The sequence below is a fragment of the Oryza glaberrima genome, chromosome 9, assembly GCF_000147395.1.
Source record: "Oryza glaberrima chromosome 9, OglaRS2, whole genome shotgun sequence".
Classification (NCBI taxonomy): domain Eukaryota; kingdom Viridiplantae; phylum Streptophyta; class Magnoliopsida; order Poales; family Poaceae; genus Oryza; species Oryza glaberrima.
In genome coordinates, this window is record NC_068334.1 from 20,851,017 (window position 1) to 20,871,840 (window position 20,824).

The 20,824-nt window shown below is 40.5% G+C and overlaps 3 protein-coding genes across 3 annotated transcripts; 1 reads left to right on the top strand and 2 right to left on the bottom strand.

Moving 5' to 3' along the window:
- Positions 1–664: 664 nt before the first annotated feature.
- Positions 665–3,153, top strand: LOC127784573 (uncharacterized). Its single transcript, XM_052311904.1, has 4 exons — positions 665–819; positions 930–1,063; positions 2,413–2,471; positions 2,562–3,153. The coding sequence occupies exons 2-4, from the start codon at positions 932–934 to the stop codon at positions 2,887–2,889; spliced, it is 519 nt and encodes a 172-aa protein (XP_052167864.1). The 5' UTR covers positions 665–819; positions 930–931; the 3' UTR covers positions 2,890–3,153.
- Positions 3,154–3,411: 258 nt separating this feature from the next.
- Positions 3,412–11,077, bottom strand: LOC127784572 (probable anion transporter 5, chloroplastic). The gene is made up of 14 exons (XM_052311903.1): positions 10,486–11,077; positions 9,576–9,721; positions 8,612–8,711; positions 7,479–7,531; positions 6,758–6,832; positions 6,585–6,665; positions 6,343–6,511; positions 5,851–5,966; positions 5,380–5,416; positions 5,135–5,230; positions 4,699–4,840; positions 4,565–4,617; positions 4,273–4,359; positions 3,412–4,182 (listed from the first exon to the last, which is right to left on the bottom strand). The coding sequence occupies exons 1-14, from the start codon at positions 10,909–10,911 to the stop codon at positions 4,072–4,074; spliced, it is 1,692 nt and encodes a 563-aa protein (XP_052167863.1). The 5' UTR covers positions 10,912–11,077; the 3' UTR covers positions 3,412–4,071.
- A 251-nt stretch (positions 11,078–11,328) lies between these two features.
- On the bottom strand, positions 11,329–16,981 carry LOC127785304 (cysteine--tRNA ligase CPS1 homolog, chloroplastic/mitochondrial). Its single transcript, XM_052312742.1, has 9 exons — positions 16,493–16,981; positions 15,863–15,926; positions 15,297–15,458; positions 14,706–14,876; positions 14,283–14,564; positions 14,083–14,208; positions 13,020–13,220; positions 12,784–12,885; positions 11,329–11,999 (listed from the first exon to the last, which is right to left on the bottom strand). The coding sequence occupies exons 1-9, from the start codon at positions 16,876–16,878 to the stop codon at positions 11,766–11,768; spliced, it is 1,728 nt and encodes a 575-aa protein (XP_052168702.1). The 5' UTR covers positions 16,879–16,981; the 3' UTR covers positions 11,329–11,765.
- Between the last annotated feature and the right edge of the window lie 3,843 nt (positions 16,982–20,824).

Here is a 20,824-nt window from a genome sequence, read left to right on the forward strand (position 1 = left end):
GTTAAGTATTAATTAGTAAAAATTTAAAAAATAAATTTATTTGATTTCTTAAAGCATCGTTTTTATAGAAAATTTTTGCACGAAATACACCGTTTAACAAATTGAAAAATGTGCTAACAGGAATAGCTAAGCTGCATTAGCTGTTTAGAACACGGAGAGGGGATAAGTTCACATCTACTGTGGGATTAGGGCATACTCCCTCCATCCCATAAAAAACCAACCTAATATCGGATGTGACATATCCTACTACTACGAATTTGGACATACATCTGTTCAGATTCATCGTACTAGAATATATCACATCTGGTCCTAGATTTGTTGTTTGTGGGACAGAGGGAGTACTCTTAACAGGTCCCTGCCATGTGGACCCTACCTGTAGCAGCCTGAGGGAAATAAAAAAATATCCAAAGACAAAAACAATTCGATCCAGTAGCTTGACACCCCACCCACTAGTCGACGCCCTCCTCTCCCTCCCCGTGCACGAATCACGAGACTCACGATCACCACCCTCGTTTCGGTTTTTGAATCGTCCTCCACCATTGGAGGAAGGTGACGCGTCGAGGGCCCCCTCCCCGGTGGGCCCCACATGGCAGCGTCACGCCCCCAAAACCCTAGCGCACGAGGCGAGCCGCCGAGCCGAGCCGCGCCGCGCGCCACCCAAACACCGAGCCCAAAAACCCTAACCCCCCCTCTATTAAAGCCTCCGCGTGAAGAGACCAAAACACCACCACCACCGCGAGACGACGCGAGCGCACGCACGCACGCACGCACGGCCGCATCGGCATCTCTCCCTGTCCACTCCTCGCGCACGGTCTCGAGGTAGGGTTTCGAGCTCAGATTTGGGTGTTTCTCTCTCTGAATCCTCGTCTGTTCGCGACAAAGTTTTGGGGGGGTTTTGAGAATTTTTTTTTAAAAATTGTTTGTTGCAGAGATGGCGGCGGCGGCGGTGGCAGTGTGTGGAACCGAGAGGGTCGCCGAGGTGTCGGCGTCGGCGTCGGCGGTGGCCTTTGTGGCCTTCGCTGCCGCCGCGGCGGAGAGATTCCTGGCTGTGCTCGCGCTCGCGGTGAGTGTTTTCCTCTTCGCCTAAGGCTGCGATTAGCTTGCGGTTTTTGTTGCTAGTGGCGCTAATTGTTGATAAATCATGTTGTGTTATGTGTTCATCGAGGGTTTGACCTGAAAATTTCAAGTAATTAAGCCCGCAGATCTGGAGATATGTATACATGCCTTCTCTGCAGAATTTTTGGATTTCGAGGGGTAATTTTGGTGTTCTTTTGCCTATCTGCGGGGTAGATCTAAGTAGCAGATCTGAGTAGTTGAACCTAGTAAGTTTCTGGTTGGAAGTACAAAGACAGCCTAGTCCATTTGTAACAAGCTTGCTAGTTATGTATTTCTATGAGAGCGAAAACTGTGTAGTTGAATGGTTGGAGGTACAAAGACAGGGTAGTGCATTTGGAACCATGCTTGCTAGTTATAGTATGTATTACTATGAGGAACGAAAAACTAGGAGCACCTGGATGCCTGACAGCCTGAGCATTCAACGCATTGTTGGTGACAATTGTAATTCTAAGCTGCAATAGGGACACCATAGCTAATTTCTTCTAAATAGATGTTTAGTTAGCATGCTTGCTATATCGGTCATTATGTAGAATATACTGGAATTCTATTAAGAGGGATACTAGAAGGTATACAGGGCTATTTATGCTGTATATTCTACTAGTTGGGTGACTTAATGGGTATGATTTTAGCTGTATATTCTACTAGTCGGGAGACTGAATGGATATGATTTTAGCTGCATATTCTACTAGTCCGGTGACTTGCGGATATGATATGTGTTTCCATTCATCAAGTCAGTATGTGATGTTTGTCCTGAAGTATCAGTATGTTTTGATGCGACAGAACCTTTTGACTGACGTTGGCATGTAGGTAAGATGCTGATTGATTGCGAACTATCTGTTCAATTTGCATCTCTTTCAAAACACTAATTGTTTCTAATCTAGCTCTGTAAATGAATTTTTTGAATAGTACCTTATTATCAAATCCCATAAGCTATTATCTATAAATTTCTAATTTGTAGAAAGTTTATGCTGTAATATCAAAGAACAGCTTATTAGGGAAGCCCCTCAAACCAGCTTAGTAGAAGCTTCCATACTGTGGCTTTTGGACTAACTGTGGTATATGCTCACACAGATCGTTGGATAATATTTTGTCGCATTGCCTGAGATCATTCCAATTTTATAATTGAACATTTTGGCTTTTTTGGACTAATTATGGTATATACTCACGCAGACCGTTGGATAATATCTTGTCGTGTTGCCTGAGATCATTCCAAGTTTATAATTGAATGCGATGATGTAATATTAGTGCATTTTCTTTCTTTTTGGCACTTTCTGAAGTAACGGGTATCTTTCTTAGATGGAAGCGGTAAATGGTGGAGCAGATATATTTAATGAGGACCAACATGCAATCTACAAGTAAGTTCCCTATCTTATTATGTAATAATAATGTTTTCTATGTAATATAAGATGTTCTTTGTTGCTGATTAGTTTACTTTGTAATTAAAGGCTACTCGGCAGAATCAAATCTGAATCTACCCCTGAGAACAAGGATGGGTCAGATGATGACGACGATGATGATGAAGATGACGACGAGGATGATGAAGGTGGTGATGATGATGATGCCGAGGAGGACTTCTCTGGCGATGAAGGGGGTGAGGATGAAGATGATGATGATGATGACCCTGAGGCAAATGGTGACGGAGGCAGCGATGATGAAGATGATGATGACGACGATGGTGGTGACGAAGATGGTGAGGATGATGATGATGAGGATGATGATGATGAGGAAGATGATGACGACGAGGACCAGCCGCCTTCCAAGAAGAAGAAATGAGCTAGCCTCCTTCATCCTGCATCTGCCTCCTCAACTTGTTTCAGTCTGTTGTGCTGTTTAGATGATGGAACAGGTTATGGGACCTATGTAGCTTTATGGTTTGGGTTGTTTGGGTCTCTCATAGGAGTAGGAAAACATTTGACATCTGATGTTAAGCCGTTCTCTTGTGTTTTGCCTTTGTGCATGTAGTCGTAAGATGCTGCGGTGTGTTATTATTGGAGATCTGATTCTGTCATGCATTCAAGTCTGATTATTGTTACTTTACCTTTAAGTGTGACCTTTGTGCATTGTCATGTTGATCTTCGAAGCCGCCTCCATTCAGCTATGGTTTGGTTTGTACAGGTCCGTAATGTTATTTTGTGCAACTGGTGAAGCTGAATTTGACGTCACTCTTTGGAAAAAGAATTCAACTGGACAAAAAGGAATAACAAAATCCTGCAGACTTTTGGCAGAGCAATGAAAAGAACACTCAAATAAGCAAAGCACTAACCATCTCAAAAGAAAAAAAACGAAAACACTAACTTTATCCATAATATCGAACTGGTAAGAGTTCACTAAATACATGGTCAAGGATCACGTCGTAATGAACTCCATCAATCATCACATATACCCAAAGATGTCATATACTCGTGTGATTCTACAAATTTACATCTTCTACAGTTGCCTGGGATATACCCAAAGATGTCATATGATACAACAAATTTACATCTTCTACCGTTACCTGGGATACTACTGCAGAAAACAACGCAACTCCCCGTAATGGAAAAGGAAATCGTGTCAGAACGTGAAATGACACTCGCTACACAAAAGCCTAAACTAGGGCCTATTTGGTACAGCTCCAACTTCTAAATTTAACTCCAAGAGTTGAGTCTGGAGTGGAGTTGTAGAGCTGCATAAATTTAGCTCCACAACTCTAGTACATTATGTGAGAGAGCTCCACCCAACTCCACTCCCAGTTTTAGTGGAGCTGAAACTGTTTGGCTAAGCTCCAGCTCTAGAAGGGATGGAGCTAGAGCTGGGGCTGTGCCAAATTGGCCAAAAATTTGCCAATATCCAAGCTGTATTCTCCTGTCCAATGTCCAAAAATCCAGCGCTTTGCCAGGGAAACTACATCTGACAAAATTCTGCCTGAACTGATCCCCTCTGGGAACTGTATATACTATTTGCCATCCAAGTCATGACTCACGACTCCGATTCAGACTTCGAAAACTCCTGAGGCTCACTGCTGGCAAATGCTAGCCAGACAGCAGTACCCGTCAGGTAAAAAAATATCGAAGGTGCGAAAAGTGATATCTGCACATAAAAGAGAACTATGAGATTAGAACAGTTCCTAATGAAAAGCTATAGGTTATGAATATGGATTAGACTGTGATGATGACATACACTCCAAGAATGAGTTGTATCAAGAAGATAGCCTGTTAGTGCAACGCCAACTATTCCAGGTACAGCACCTACAGTGTTTGTGATGCCCTGAAACACAAGAAACAAGTTAGAGCAGCCATCTGAGACTAAGTACAGTGCTGCAGCCAATATCCAGTACAAATAAAAGAACTAAAACAAATGAATCTGTCGATCTTTAAGCGCACACACTGTGAAGGATTGCTCTTATTTTTCAATTCCTTTTCGAGAATAAAAAATGGAGAAAAATTGAAAGGACAGACTGAAGCTGCCTTACCAGCAGAATGCTTGCATACTCACGAGAAATATCTTGATGGGTGCAATAAAGACCTGTTTATCAACCAGAATATTTAGCTTTAGATCTTGCAAACACAGAAAATGGTATGCTCATGGGAAGCTTAACAACATGACCTGACAATGCGAAGCTGGAGAGTGCCAGACCACTTGTAAGAAAAGCAACAATTTCCCACGGTGGCACACCAAGATCCACAGAGGAAAGCATCATGAAAGTTGCAGGTGACAGAAATGCAATTGTTTGACATATCTTTCGTACCTATAGAAAAAATTTAACAGATATAGATACTTCAATCTCCCGCAATAGATAGCTCACTTTCCAGTTCTCCACAAGAAAACTGAACATCCTGTCAGGATACAGAATATAACACAGGCACCCCTGATAATAAGGAGTCTGGAACTGGAAGTGACAAGTTTACTATTCTAGCCTTTACAAATGATTCCTGGAATTATTTACAGAACCACTTTCTATTTCCTAAAGTGAATATAAATAAAATAAAGAGAACAAAATTATTTTATCTTCAGCACAAAATTAAGAAAGTAAAGGCTTGACCTTTGTGGTGTCTACTCCATTTGATATCAAGTTATCTGCAAAAGGTGCAGCAATAGATGTAATGATCATTGAGCCCAAAGGAGGAAGGACTGACACCTACAGCAAATATGTAAAACCATAAGCTCTCATGACAGAAATTGCATTCATCAATGAAAAATAAGGGAAAACAGACTTTCCCTAGTGAGGAGGAAATGAAGCATTGAATAGAAGAATCTCACTACAATTTTAAGGAAGCATGTACATACCCATGCTGCTTCAGTCAAATTCAGGTCCAGCTCCTCACTGCATATCATTTGAACAGTAATGAATTGCAAGAACAAAAACATGTTATCGGCATAAACTTTGACATTATGTATTGTAAAAATAGCAAATGATCAGACCATGATCTTTAAAACCCAGTTTATTTTTTTGGAAAAATCAAATGCAAAATTCTAAACCATCTATTTTTTGTTTGGTCCTATTTTCGTAGTCAAACCATTTTCATAAAACTGAATCCCAAAACAACATGTATGGACATTTAAGAAAATGACTGAAATGAAAGAGAAAACATGGTCAATGAAACTAAGCACTTCACTCTCCACAGCAGCACTAAGTTGATAGCTGCTATCTGACTATGCACTACTCATTTAAACAAAATAGAGACAATTAATCTACACTGAGCCAAAAAGTAAGAGAAACAAAATGTCAAGACCTGTGTAAAACACCAAAGACCATACCTAAAGAATGTTGGTAGCCAAGACAAGCAAGTATAGTGGCCCCAGCTTCCACAAAAGTGAGCATATATCATTGCCCACACTGCTTTGCTTTTGAAAAATTCTCTCCAGGGAACATCCTAAAGAAAAAGAAAATTGCAATATTGGCCGCATAATCTCATGTATAAAGTACTCTACTTCAAGATTTGTCTAGAGATAATAATGCACTAAAAATTTTCCTGGTCATATTGCAAACCATATTTGTTTATTTGGGAATGATCACATCTGCAACAGGTGAGGTAATAGAATCTCGAACCGTTCGAACTAGTAGTTATTCAGTTTGGTATATTTTATAAACAATAGAGCATCAAATCACATAGTCCCCATGCCATGATTTTGATATTTTGACTTCACAAATGACCCAACTTGAGAAGTCTTGTAACTTAATCCCTCAATATACTTCTAGGTCATAACAGAGATTATGGCAGAACTATTTCATATGGTGAAAAATAGAACCTTTAGTGAATTTATCAGCTCTCCCAATGATGACTCCGATGATTTTGGAGACACAGAGGACGAGATGAGGTCACTTGATCCAGAAGGACTCTGCCCCAAATCTTGTATTACTTGTATGTCTTCATTGCCCCTTAACTGTTGTTCTTTAAGAGATTGAAACCCTAGACACCTATGAAAAATATGAATGGGAAGTTAAACAGAATAAATAATATTTCATCTGCTTATTAGAGATGTTTCCTCACCAAATAATTCCAAGAAGTCCAAATATGTAAAAGACAGATTCCCAGCCAAGGTTCTGAATAATGGGTGGGGCGAACAATAGTCTGTAATGTCAAACAATGTATATGGAATTAACTATCTGGCAGAATTGTGAACAAGCGTGCATATGTACCACAAAATACCTGAAAACACATACCCTAATACGCTTCCAAAGCTCAAACCACCAAACACAACAGCAACTGCTCTTGATCGTTCTTGAACAGGGATGGACCTGTATGGGCAGCCATAACAGTTAAAAGTTATGAAACAATAGTCCATGAGGATCCAAAAGGCCATAACAGTTAGTGTTTTTGTTCTATTTTTATTTTTCAGTTAGGGATCAGGCACAATTGTACTTACTACATTATGTTTAATATAATTAACATCTCAGCAGGAAGAAGAGTCAAATTTCTATGGGATTCATACAAGTAATACAAAGTTCTTTAATGAAAATCTCAAATATAGAAAGCCAATGACAACTGGACTACTATTGTGAAATGTACGTACGAATCACTGTGAGAAATCCATAAGAACTAAGAAGCAGGAAATATTATTTTTATGTGTCATTCAACAGCTGAAAGTAAAAAAAAAAATGTAGCCACCACTTGCTATTCTGAACAGTTAGCTACAAAATAATTCATCTGAACAACTAAAATTTCAAACAATAGTCATGAAAAATGAAGACAAATTAGTTGGTTACATCGGATTTTACAAACCACAAAATTTACCATCATACAAAAAACACAGGGCGGCACTCTAATAAAAATATAATAAGCATATGTCCAGATGATTAGATATTTTAGATGGCTACCAAATTAGCACTAAGAAAATGAAAATGGTAAGGATGTTTTTAAGGAAAAATGTTTACTCAATCTTGCCTTGCAATCAAATCTGTAGCAGCTGATGGTGATACACCTTCTCCAATACCTACCTAGCAGAACAAAACAATTTAAATAGAATATATGTTATATAATGCAAACATAAGAAAGACATTGTATTTTTTTTTTATGAATCAGGAACACTCTTATGGTACTGAACTGAAAACGTGGCAAAAAAACTAGTTAATCTCATCTATATGGATTGACATATTGCACTGGCTGTTTTATTTTGGTTTGCTCTGCACCACAACTGTTTATATCCATTATTCTAGTTCATCAGCAATCCGCCACCTCGAAGTTTTCATTGTCTAATAATATAGTCAGTAGTCACATGCATGTTTATGAATTTATTTTTTTCATAGAGAACCCAATTTCTTCTAATTGCATGAGATGAGGCTCAGGCTTCTCAAACTAGCAGCCCTCACTGTCTTGCATACAGTGTTGTGAATGACGGAATACGGATATCGGACGGAGATGGTTCCGCTAAACGAATAATCGGAGTACGGGCAAATAATCGGAATTTGACGGAAATTTAACGTTTTGGACAAATATATGTACATAACTCATAATAGCTTATTATTTTTGATAGATAAATGCATATAACTACACATATACCTACTATTCTTAAATAAAAATAAAGATAACATGGCATTATCTCGGCATATAGTAAAATATATGTCTGAACACATAGTGATAGGTTTGGTTCGTAATGCATAAAGGAAATACCAAAAGCATGTAACACTATATAAGTGACACTAAAACGACGTTCTGTAGCTATATATTGCTAGGTTACACAACTAATGGGCAGTATCATGGGCTGGCTGGCTGGCAGGGCCTTCTGGCCTTGTCACATGATTTGGCCCGTTTATTCGGCTGATTAGTCGGAAACGGCCGATTAATCGCTAATGACGGTGATTATACGCCCTTAAACGATTAATGATCAGCGTTTTGCTCATTCGTGACGGAGGGGTCGGTGCCAACGTATTAACGCCCGAATATACAGCCGTACCAACCGTTATCCACAACACTGCTTGCATATGCTTTCCTCAGACATGGACAAATTATAATGTATCACAACTTTTCAGATCAACAAATTATAGGATAGAGAGATTAATTAATAAGTAGAGGTATACCAGAATCCTTGACAACACAAGCCCTGGCATAAACCCTGCTACAGCAGGGATAATGGCAGTTGCCAAAGACCAAGCCACAACTCCAATCTCAAGTACTCTCCTACAGTTAGCACATGAGATAACAATAATTAATTATTACAAGAAAACAATAGATAGATGAACACTAGGGTGTGTTTGAGGGGGAGAGGATTGGGAAGATTGGGAAGATACGCAAAACGAGGTGAGTCATTAGCTCATGATTAATTGAGTATTAACTATTTTAAACTTCAAAAATGGATTAATATGATTTTTTAAAGCAACTTTTCTATAGAAAATTTTTGCAAAAAACGCACCGTTTAGTAGTTTGAAAAGCGTGCGCACGGAAAACGAGTGACAATCTCCCCTATCTCCAATGAACGAACGCAGCCAACCTTTGGAGTGAGATAAGATAATGAGAAAGAACAAGGGATAAAATTATAGGAAGTGCCTCTGAGCTATGCAAGATAGGCAGAATCATTCTCCTGAAATTTAAAATTGCTATATGGTTCTTCTAGTTTATTTGAATTGATTACTGCTGCCATTAAATCATTGTAACTAGGAATTTACTCAAATTTATAGTTAAAAGAAACAATTGGAAGTAAGGAAAAGGGTAAAATAAATGAAGATATGTACCATCCAAAAATAATTATGACTTCGTACTGCTATTTGCAATTTTGCCTACTACCAACTTAACGGATCATTCTTTCCCATAAAGGTGCACAAAAAAATCCGTAAGATATCCTAATTCCTAACAAGATGGGTTGCAGAAAGAAATAGCCATCATCATCATTTGCATTTATTATTGGAAACATGCTTATCCCGGAAGCAACAGCAACCACCAAAAAAAAGCATTGCTAAGATATTAAAACAACCATGCAGATGGAGAATCATAGGTAGCTTCTGTATTTGTCTATGCACAAGGGGGGTTTTGTTACCGCAAACAAACCTTCCGCCAAACAATTTTGCTAGCCATCCACCTGGCAGTTGACTCAAAGCATAACCCCAGAAGAATGACGATTGGACTAATCCAGCAGTCGATGAGTTCCAACCATACTGGTGTGACATTGGTATTATTGCAACACTCAAGTTAACCTGAAAACTGGAGTGTTTGCAATTAGCAAATATTCCTAAGGAAAGAAAAATGAGCTGTCCATATGGACTAATGCAGAAGTGAAGTGTATATCAAGACCAACTAAAAACTTCAAGAGATCACGTAACTACGAGTGAGAAAATGATATTGTTCTAGTTAGTAGTACAAACGACTGCTAGAATGAATCTTGCCAAATGTATTGTCATGTTTAATACAACAGTTATCACCTGTCACTAAGCAAGTAAGATGACTGTTTTATCAAGTGTCTTTCAGCTGAGGTGCACCATGCATACTAAGTTCTCTGCTTGCATATGGCACATTTAACATACTAATGAACAACTTCTAAGTGGTAATAGCAATACATGCTGAAGATCCACTGTCACACTTTCTTCATTATTTATGATGCCTAGTTGCCTACTAACTGCCTACCACCAAATGGTACTGACTTATTGTTTTTCTCTTATAAGTTATAACTTAGTAAAACAAGACTAGAAGCCTAGAACAACAACCCAGCGGTCTCACTCCAATTCGAGTCTCCGTATTCGTTTTCCTGAAAACAGAGCTACATTCTCACTCCCAAAGTCTCAATAGCAAATTTACAACGCTGTGCCAATTGCCACGCTCAGATTATGGACTTTTTTGTTTTCTGCTTCGAGGATGACTCACATATTCATTACTACTACAGTGAGAGCAGACATCACCTACGGAAAATTAAACACAGACATTCAAACAAGGTTGGAGACTGGGGGAGTACGACCACGCGCACCTTGTCCATGTTACAAATGACGAACGCGAGCGAGGTGGCGCCGATGAGCTTGTACCGCTCGGCCAGTCCCTCCCACGGCGGCCACCTCATCTCCAACGCCGCCGTCGCTCCCTTCTCCCCCTCCACAACCTTGGCTCCCTTCTCCTCCTCCTCATCCTCCTCCTCCGCCACCACCCCCATAACCGGACGCTTCTCCAGGGCGCCCGCGAGACCACCACCTCCGCCTCCGCCTCCCCCGCCATCGCCGGGAGAGGCCCTCACGGCCGGGGGCCATCGGCGGCGACGCCGGTGCGGGAGAAGGAGCAGAGCCGGCGGCGCGTGCAGTGGCGGGGGCATGCGGGGGAGGAGGCGGTGCCGCCGGGGCCCCGCCCCGACCCCGACGAGGAGGCACCGCTCGGCCTGCAGCGCCGACGCCGACGCCGCCATGCTCGCTCGCCTCGCTCTGCTCGAGAGAGAGAGAGAGAGAGAGAGAGATGAGGAGTGCGGACTTGGGAATTTCCCGACGTGGTGGTGTTGTGGAGAGTTTTTCGTGAAGAGGAGAGGAGCACGCGGACACGCGACGCCGGAGCAAACGAGCGGACACGGGGAGAGGAGCAAGTGTGTGCAACTGTTTTCGTTTTCTCGCTTTGAACTTTCCTTTTTTCGAACGCGAGGTGGGGGAAGAAGCGGAGGCCGCGAGACACTGATCTGTGGGCCCGTCCTCGCCACGTCAGCCTACCTCGGTGGAAATTTGGCCGGAAAATTTACATATAGACCCCTGATTTACCTAAATAAATCGTGCGATAGAAGCATGGTTCTCGAGCACAAGCATACCTTTCAATACTTGATGAATCTTTAACACACGATGCAGGAGAAGAAAAGTGATGATGAAAACATTTTACTCCGAATAGCTTATACATTTGGCTTACTTCCATTTGAAATGCAAAACCGTATAATCATCCAAAAAAACGAATCAGCACACAATATCTTGCACTGATGTTTCTAAAACAGGCAAAATGTTGCACCATATCAGCTGTAGCTGACTCCAGAATGATTACTAATTGTTGCTTTGTTAGTCACAAAGAGAACAAAATATGTATGATGTAATAAAACTGTAAAACTTGGCTATCTTCTGTCAGACAGAAACTCATATCCACTCTACCGAATCATGCAGGCCATCTGATTCGTCAGATGTTCTCTTGATTTTCTCTCAAAACCTGGAAAACATCGCAGTTCCTCATGAATGGATCATGTGGTGATGTGTATTTGAAATGGTCACTCCGGAGCTTTTGTTGCGCAGATCATGTACTGGCAACCACCCCTTGCTCAGAAAGAGGTGCAGATGGCCTCCAAGTTGTTCCGTCAGGACCGTCCATGAGGGCAATTCCAACAGCAGCCAATTCTTTTCTGATTTCATCGGATTTTTCATACTGTTTTGCCTTTCTTGCTGAAGTCCTTTCTTCAATTTTCTGAAGCACCTGTTCCTCTGTCATGGAAGCTCTTCTAAGTGCTTTTTCCCGCAGCTGCTGTAGAGCCTGAGAACAGAGAATTGTTAGTGATGTCTGGTGTGTGAAGGAGAAAAGGTTTGGCTACTCACAGTCATGTTTACTCGAGTAGAATTATAATAAACAGATTACAGAGTGCCTATGGAAAGTACAACTTAAATACCGTGTTGGAATTTGATTGCGCTAGCTGCCCTGTTCTGGGCACGGATACATTAATTAAGCACTTATAACAGTGGTTACCGCATTATCTCTTTCATTTCCAAATGAAACACAAGTTTTGAAGAGATACATCTGTCCTGGCTATTCAACAGTATGACAGTTGTAGCTCAAACTTGAATAAGGCTGAGTGGTAAACCAAACTTGACCCTATATTGCCTTTTACTTTCTGGAAACAGGAACTTAGCAAAACAGGAAAAGAAAATGACAGGAATCCAGTTCCATTTGTTAGCAAAAAAAAAAAGGTTGTACTGGTTGGTTCTTTTTTAAAATATAAAATTTGAATACCTTGATTTTGCATATTTGAGGTCGGGTACTTGGGTAGGCATTGCGTGGAGTTTAAGGGGGTGGAATATACCCTAGAAGACAAGGTTTAATAAAACGGCCTGCTGGTGTGGTTTTCTCAACTTGTCACTTTCTGAACTTTCTGAACCTTGGTTTATTGAATACCATAATGTCTATGACAACAAAATATCAGGACGGACAATGCATATTCACAGAGGAAAGAAACAAAGTGAGTTCTTCAGCAGATAAGAAGATATATTCAAACTGCTTGGGCAGAGTTGATAAAACATAGACTATATTACATAGCACTCACCTCATAATAGCTTGATGGCAGTAGCCCTAGGACAGAAAGCACCATCCTTATTTTCTCTTCCATAGCAGAAAGTGATTCCAACCGTTTTTCCTGCTTCTTTCCCTGCTCAAATATCAGAGAATGATCGAACCATTAGGTACGATTTTAGTATTTTTACTTGTGGTGTGCGAGCAGATCAAATCATAGATCCCTGAAAGTCACTAACTGTATCTCCACAAGGTTTTCATTCCATTTACCTTACGAGTGTGCAGTAAGTCATTCATAACTTTTAGTGGCTCAGAAATAGCAGCCAGTGCTACTGAAGTGTGAAGATCATCAGACATTGAAGTCTCAAATTCATCATGAAGCTTCTGGATACAATTTGTAGTATTAGCAGGTAATGGATCTCCAGCCTTGCTTTGGTGCTGTTGACAACTTTCTTCACAATCTTGTAGTGTCTGTAAATAAAAAACAAAAAACATAAAATCTTTAATTAAGAGTTATGGCATTGAAATATCTCCTGAAGAAACAGCAAAAATGGAACATCTCCCTTTCAGTGCCACCAAAACTCAAAAGTTCTGACTAGTCATTCAAATTGAAGCAGCTTCCCAGTCTCCAGGCATAAAGGTTAAACCAGAACTTTAAGTGATCTTGCTTTGGCTAGAGATTGAGAAGCAGCAAAAGCCAGGGGTGCCAAACTATAGCTACACTAAGATGAATCAAAGCTACCCTGTGATTCTAAATTTCGGGCCAATTCACAACCAGGTTTTAATCAGCTAAGACAAAAAAAAAAAAGGTTCAATGGACATTTCATTTTAAGTGAACCGACTTTTATTTGGAGTACTGCAGCTTAGCCAAGACAAGTGCAGATGGCAAGTTGTATGGGGTTAAGGAATGAATCATGGTCACAGACTCATAGGCCATCTGAATAATGATATATTTGGCTTTCAAAAGATAAATATATGGTTCATCTAATTAATTTATCTATAAACTAAACGTGTATCTTAATCTTGTAAATGCCTTGGCATAAACATAACTTACACTTGTTCTCAGAAAAAAAATTAAGTAATGTTACTAATTCATGCATGCCAATTTAAGGTCCAGCTCCATTCTCTTTTTAGTTTTTACAGTAGCATAGTCACTTTGGAATATGAATTTACAGATGCTTTTAACAAGGCAAGCCAAAGTATGAATAAATCCTAGAAGCCAAAAAGGCTCAGGATCATCTTTCCACCACCCCAAGGTCTGGCCCGACTGTTTTGCTGGTAGAAATAAAGCATAAGGTTAGTAAAACTAACATGGATATAAGATATAATATACCTGGTAAGTGTAGTACAGTCTGTCTGATGCAACATTAAGCTGTTCTATGGTATAGTTGATCGGGGACCTGTAGTGTGTACCAAGTAAAAACATCCTCAAAGCAAGTGGGTGGTACAGTTCCGTAACCTGAGAAAGTTGGAAATCTTTGAGAAAGATAAAGCACAACAATTAGACAAAAAAAGAAAGTTATATTGTCTTACTTTGCGTATAGTGACAAAGTTGCCCAGCGATTTTGACATTTTCTGGCTGTTTACATTGACAAAGCCATTGTGTATCCAGTAATTTATGCTGCTGTCACAACATGCTGCACGGCTCTGAGCAATTTCATTTTCATGGTGTGGAAAGATCAGGTCCTCCCCACCGCCATGTATGTCGAAAGAGTGGCCCAAGTAATGTGCACTCATAGCACTGCATTCTATGTGCCATCCTGGCCTTCCAGGGCCCCAAGGGCTATCCCAACATGGCTCCCCATCTTTTGCAGCCTGGAGAAACATAAAATAAGCTGACCTGAAACTGAACTCTCTAAAGAAATTTTGAAATTAAAATAAATAATTTCCTCATAGAACTGTACATAATAGGTACACAAAAAGAGAAGAAATCTACACATTGAGAACAAGACAAACCTTCCACAGAGCAAAATCAGCTGGGTTCTTCTTCCTCTCATCAACAGCAACCCTTTCACCAGCTCTATTATCATCTAATTTTCGACCAGATAAATCCCCATATTCAGGGAAATTTTCAACAGAGAAATAAACATCCCCACCAATTGCATATGCACAATCATTATCAATGATCTGTTCCAAAAAAAAATATCATAGATAAAACATCAAGCTGGGCAGCACATAAAACAGTTATATTGCACAGAATTCAATAGCAACACAATATTGTCAATCAGGTGCAACTGTTCGTAACTGCATATATGTGATAACAATCATTTTCATATTTTACATGTACAACACTACCATTCTTTATACCAAATTGCAAATTTATAATTTGGAATTGGATGTTTTCTGTACACGGATCCTATGATGCATTAACAATGACAAGAAAGCAACACATTATCAGGTATCGATTTAATGGTGTGTGATGAATCATCTCTTTCTAGATAGTAGTAGTCAAAATAATAGAAGAACAACAGAAAAGGAACTGCATAATAATAAAAATTAAGCACCATAGGAGAAACACCAATGATCCATACTGCAGTCATATTTTACCTGTTTAATCATGTTTATAATCTGATCGATGTGGTCTGAAACACGAGGCTCCACAGATGGTGGTAAACAATGAAGATTAGCCATGTCTGATAGGAAGTCATCAGAGTACCTTTTGCTTAAGCTAAAAGGATCTTCTCCCAATTGATTTGCTCTTGCAATTATCTACAGAATTCCAGAAGTGCAACTCAGGTATCCTGTGCAGATTAACAATTGGCATATAAATTTTCTTTCTAGGTTTCAGGCAAAATAGCTTAATATAATGTGGGAGGTAAATATATTGAAACGAACTTGAAGTTAAATTCAGGTATTAATCTGAAACAAACATAACATTGGTTGCAAGATGAATCAAACATTATCCTGGTCTACTCTACTTCAACTGGTCAACATGACACATTTTCTCCATATTAAAGGTATGGATATAATGAATTCTAGCTATAGAAGATGAACAGGTAGAATAACTGTAGCATAAATAAATACAATATGATTCTTTGTTTATATTAAATTTAGCTTTCAGATAATGAGGACCAGCATCACTTGTTTGAAAATAAATTTGACCCAGAAATCACCTTGTCATCAATGTCAGTAAAATTCCGAACATAGCGCACTTTATGGTCCAAATAACGCAAGTACCTGCCATATATCATGATACATGAGAAAAGCATATGACCATATGGTACTTTCTAGCAGGAGAGGAAAATAAGACAAGACAACATGGTAAGAGTGTGCTGAATGTGAACAAAAAGACCATAAAGGAATACAGCAGGATTCTGGGTGTGAAATTGTTCCTGGGTATGATGGTTGAGTTGCTCCATTATGCTTAGCTAATTGAGATGCAACAGTGAATTGGCTTGTTTTCCTAACGCCATAACAGATTAACAACCATTCCCGGAGCACCTTTTATGTTTCCGGAATAACTTTTGCTAAGGAAAGAGTTAGGATCCTTTCACAGGCAACTATCATAGAAGTTTGCTGTAATTTTGCAATGCACTTACTTCTATAAACATGTCTCCTCATTTCTCCATGTATAGAATACTGCTATTAAGTCGGTGTAAATTTGTTAAAACATCCATAAAACTAATTAAGTACATAACGCCGCATTGGGTGAGTCAATTGCACAGCACAGTCACATCACTATCACTAGAGCGCGCAATTCACCAACGGCACCGAATCCGGAGAAGAATGAAGCTAGGGGGAACCTGTAGAGGACGTCGAAGGCGACGTAGGCGCGGGCGTGGCCGATGTGGCTGTCGTCATAGGGGGTGACGCCGCAGACGTACATGCCGACCTCCCCGCCGGGCACCCGGGGCTGGAAGAGCTCCTTCCTCCGCGACTTGGTGTTGTAGAGGTGCAGCTCCCGGGCTCTCCCCGCAGGCGCGCCATTCGAGGCCGAGGCGGAGGCGGAGGCGGAAAACGCGGCGGACGACGAGGGCTTGGGGGAGTGGGAGTAGAGGCGGTGGGGGCGAAGCAGAGGAGGGGTCAGGGCAAGCGCTTGGCAGTGCGGTAGGCGAGCTCGCGACGGCGAGGAGAGGAGGAGAGGGAGGAGGCCAACGGCGCGCCTCGCCGCCGCCGCCGCCGCCGCCATGGTCAGTCCTCGAGGCACAGTAAGCGCGACGGCGCGAGGGGTTAGCGGATAGCGTTTCCCTCTTTTCCCATTTTTTTTTGGGTTTTCCGCCCCACGATTTAATTTCGTTCCACTGAACAGTGGAATTATGAAAAATAAAAGGGAAATACAAGTACCTCTTGATGGGCTCTTGATGGGCTTATTTGAATTCCTTATTTTGTTACTAAATTTATATATAGTATATACCTGAAGTTTTAGAGAGAGAAAAAGTCTTTCAAAATGTGAATCCGAAGAGTATATATGACAACAGTTTTAGTGGAAACAAATGTAGCATATTAAGGGTCTGTTTAGATCCTCCAAAATAGTGAAAGTTTTACTGTTTTGGACCACTTTTTGGTAAAATAGATCTAAACACTAATAGCAAAAGTAGGCAAGTTGGCATTTATCATTTGGGAGTCCAGAACAGTAAGTTTTGCCAAAAAGAGCGTTGGGAGCCATGTGGGACGCACACTGCCCCTGCTCGCTCTCTCGCATCCCTTACCCTCGCACGCTCTCTCTCATCCGCTCCCCCAAAATTTCCCCATCTCGTCTGCCTCCTCCTCTGCCGATCTTGCCCGCCATCGCCGCTCACGCCCATCTCCGCCTCTGCCGATCTCACCCACCGCATTAGTCCGAGGCGGAGACGGATGGCTTCGGCACAAGGGTCTTCATGTCGTAGTCCGATTCACTTTCCCCCTCCGGCGGGCACGACCCCTTCACCGACTCCCCGTACCACTTCACTGGATCCGGCAGTGGCAGTGATTCTAGGATAGGCATGGCCGCCTTCGACCTCAACTCCGGTGGTGACGGGTGGCCGGGAATGGAAAGCTACGAGGGCCTTCTTCACTCTGGCTCGCAAGGACGCGACATCGGCGGATCTGGGAGCCACCTTTGGGCCGGCTCGCAAGGAGGTGACATCGGTAGATCTGAGAGCCACTTTTGCTCTGGCTCGGTATATGATACATTTGTGTAGTATCATTTTGTGGCTTGCAAGAAGTTAAGCAACAGCAGCAGCAGCACTTGAGCAAGCCGCTGCATGGAATGCCCGCATAGGAGAGAGAGCAATCAATAAGGTGCAATTAATATAGGCAAATCAATCTATAATGGTAAAATGCAAAACTCTACCATGCCTCTAAGCACCTATTCCCTCCGTCCAAAAATATAACGGATTTTGAACGGATGTGACACTTCCTAATACAATGAATATAGATATACGCTCTGTCATATTCATCGTACTCAGAAGTGTCACGTCCATCTAAAATCCTTTATATTTTGGGACGGAGGGAGTAATATATGTCGTGAAGTTTCGGTGGTTTTAATAATCACATGCTTTGTGTTAGCTTCTCGCAGGTTAGTTGGATGCTTTTAAGCACGCAAATAGAAATATCTGAAATGAAAAATTGAAAAGAGGATATGTATGAAGCCAAAATACAAAGGCTCCTCAAGTCATAAATATTTAACGTGTATGATATGATCGAACTCAATGGATTTTTAAATGATTAATTCAGAAAATGGTATGAATAGATTTGTTTTGAAAAGTGCCCATAATATCATAAACTACAAATTTTATGTTTACCTTTTTAAAGTTTGGTTAAACCTTTTTCTAAACTTCGAAATATTAAAGACAAGAGGGAATACTATTTTATTATTATGGCCAAATCTTCCAACCCCAATGTTGCTACTAACAACTGCCTCTATCACTTTCGTGGCACGTAGATATTCTGGCATGATTTGATTGACGAGTTTGAATTTTATCCAGTTGTCTCTTGCCAGTAAGGTTTCGAGTATATATATTCCGGATTATCGGTCCTTGGTGGCTGATACCGGAATTTACCTGATAAAATTTAAATTCATTTTTTATGGAGGATAAAAATCAGTTTGTTTTCTTTTCATGGACCTACCTGGTTACCTGGCCCAACTGGACCCAGCTAATACTTAATGGGCTCGACAAACGCTGGAATAGGTCCACGAGGGTACAGACGTCCAGCCCATAAACCACATCACGAACCATCAGTGAGTTAGCTTTACGGCCCATATAATGGCCCAGAACTACCTTCACTTGTCCAGTGTCGCAGCCAGGCCCAGCCCACCGTTCACTGCGTTGCACCGTAGGTGGGGTCCGCATCTTGGTTCATGCGGCACATGAAGAACCAGGTCTACGGAGGGTCCTTTACCACAGGTGGGCCCCCGTGTTCCACGCCTTGCACTGTTCACGGGCCCCACGCTCCTCGTGATTTGGCTTTTGCACCAAAAGTGGTCGATGCACCAGGTCTTTATGGACCGTTGCTGCAAAAATGGTCAGCATAAAAAGTCAATTGAAAAAGGAAAAAAAAAGAGAGAAAAAAAAGTTACTAGTAGTGACAGTCTTGCAGTCAGCCAAACACCTCTTTGTTTCAACCTCACACTTGATAAGGCACAGTACTCCTATAGACACTGTTTTTCGATGTTAATATCAGTGGATGATTGATGATCAATGTATTACTACTACGACATGATTGGTAAGCATTCGATAGATAATATTGTACTCCTACCCAGCAGCTCATGTAAGCCACAACCAAATCTAGATTTTGAATTTTTTACTATAGGTGTTATTTCATCATTTCATAACACACTACTTTCAAAATCTACCTTATTAGCTTTAAATATTACTTACTAAAATCATAGGACCGAGATTCAAATCCTACCAATTTTATGGTGGAATTGTATGGAAATAAGATATACTGTAAGATTAGTATTGTTCCGTCTTACTATGATTGTAGTAGTATTGTAAACCTTGGTCACAGCTATTAATCGCCATGCAAAAGTATGTTTCATATGGTTTTGTTTGAAGAACTTGAGATTCTATGAAACCAGCTAGGGATTTTTTTTTTTTGAAAAATGTGTCTCCCAACTTTAGACTTGTAAATTATAATCTGAACTTTATAAATACTCCATCCATTCCATAATATAAGTCACAACCACTTTTTATGATGTTCCATGCATGCATGCCATTAACTACTCTTTATTAAATTATTAGTACTTTTTTAAAACCTTTACTCTCACACTCTCTAACTCTATTGGATGTACTCCATATGCACTATACATTTATTAGGATAATCCAAAGTACAAGATGATACTCTCTCCATCTATTTTTGATAGTCATATTTTTAAATCTGAAAAATTTTCTTTTGATAAGCATATTTCAATCCAACAACCTATCATCTTAATGATTTTCTCGGATTTAATGCATGGCTCTTCATTCTTCCACACATGATTGGCTATATGGGCATTGAGAAATTTAAATATTAATGAATCGCTTGTTTACGAAGAATGACTAGTAGCATATTTAAATGGATGATAAGTAGAATTACTTATCCTTGGTCTGTGTGCCAAGATAAAATATGACTATCAAAAGTAGATGGAGGGAGTAATAATTATTTCTTGATCTTTGTATTAAGGGTGGCTGTGTCTTATAGAATGGATGGAGTACGATACTCGAAATTTTCGAGTTAAGAATATGGACTAGAATCCCAACATTTTGAGTAAGAGCAGGTACAATAGCAGACTATAAGCTAGTTGTAAACATATTTTAAGGAGATAAATAAGGAGAGAGAAGAGCAGCGGGCTACAGATTTATAGCCAGCTGTAGTACAGACTCTAAGACGCAGTGTGTATGACAGGTAGGGCCAGATATTAATATTGTAGTATGTAACTATTATATGGATAAGATATTAGATTGGCTATAGATGAATTGGAGCTAGTAGTTAGCTTATACTATTAAACTTGCTCTAAAGATGCTGCCACTCATTAATCAGAGCCAAAGCAGGAACATTTATCGTCTGCAACAACAGCAGCAGAGTGGTTAATGATTAAATGGACGAGGTCCATCCAGGGAGACAGGCGTGCCAATCCTATCGTCTCAGCGTCTGACCCTGCCTGACCAGACCTG

What these genes read in the sequence shown, in the direction of transcription:
- LOC127784573 (XM_052311904.1), top strand. Translation starts at nt 932, where the DNA reads ATGGCGGCGGCGGCGGTGGCAGTGTGTGGAACCGAGAGGGTCGCCGAG. An exon ending in TGGCTGTGCTCGCGCTCGCG is followed by an intron (nt 1,064 to 2,412) that starts GTGAGTGTTTTC and finishes TATCTTTCTTAG; the next exon opens with ATGGAAGCGGTAAATGGTGG. An exon ending in GACCAACATGCAATCTACAA is followed by an intron (nt 2,472 to 2,561) that starts GTAAGTTCCCTA and finishes TTGTAATTAAAG; the next exon opens with GCTACTCGGCAGAATCAAAT.
- LOC127784572 (XM_052311903.1), bottom strand. Translation starts at nt 10,911, where the DNA reads ATGGCGGCGTCGGCGTCGGCGCTGCAGGCCGAGCGGTGCCTCCTCGTC. An exon ending in TTGTGTTGTCAAGGATTCTG is followed by an intron (nt 7,532 to 8,611) that starts GTATACCTCTAC and finishes TTGTTCTGCTAG; the next exon opens with GTAGGTATTGGAGAAGGTGT. An exon ending in ATACAACTCATTCTTGGAGT is followed by an intron (nt 4,183 to 4,272) that starts GTATGTCATCAT and finishes TTTTATGTGCAG; the next exon opens with ATATCACTTTTCGCACCTTC.
- LOC127785304 (XM_052312742.1), bottom strand. Translation starts at nt 16,878, where the DNA reads ATGGCGGCGGCGGCGGCGGCGGCGAGGCGCGCCGTTGGCCTCCTCCCT. An exon ending in CTGATTTTGCTCTGTGGAAG is followed by an intron (nt 14,565 to 14,705) that starts GTTTGTCTTGTT and finishes ATGTTTCTCCAG; the next exon opens with GCTGCAAAAGATGGGGAGCC. An exon ending in ACTTTGTCACTATACGCAAA is followed by an intron (nt 14,209 to 14,282) that starts GTAAGACAATAT and finishes CAACTTTCTCAG; the next exon opens with GTTACGGAACTGTACCACCC.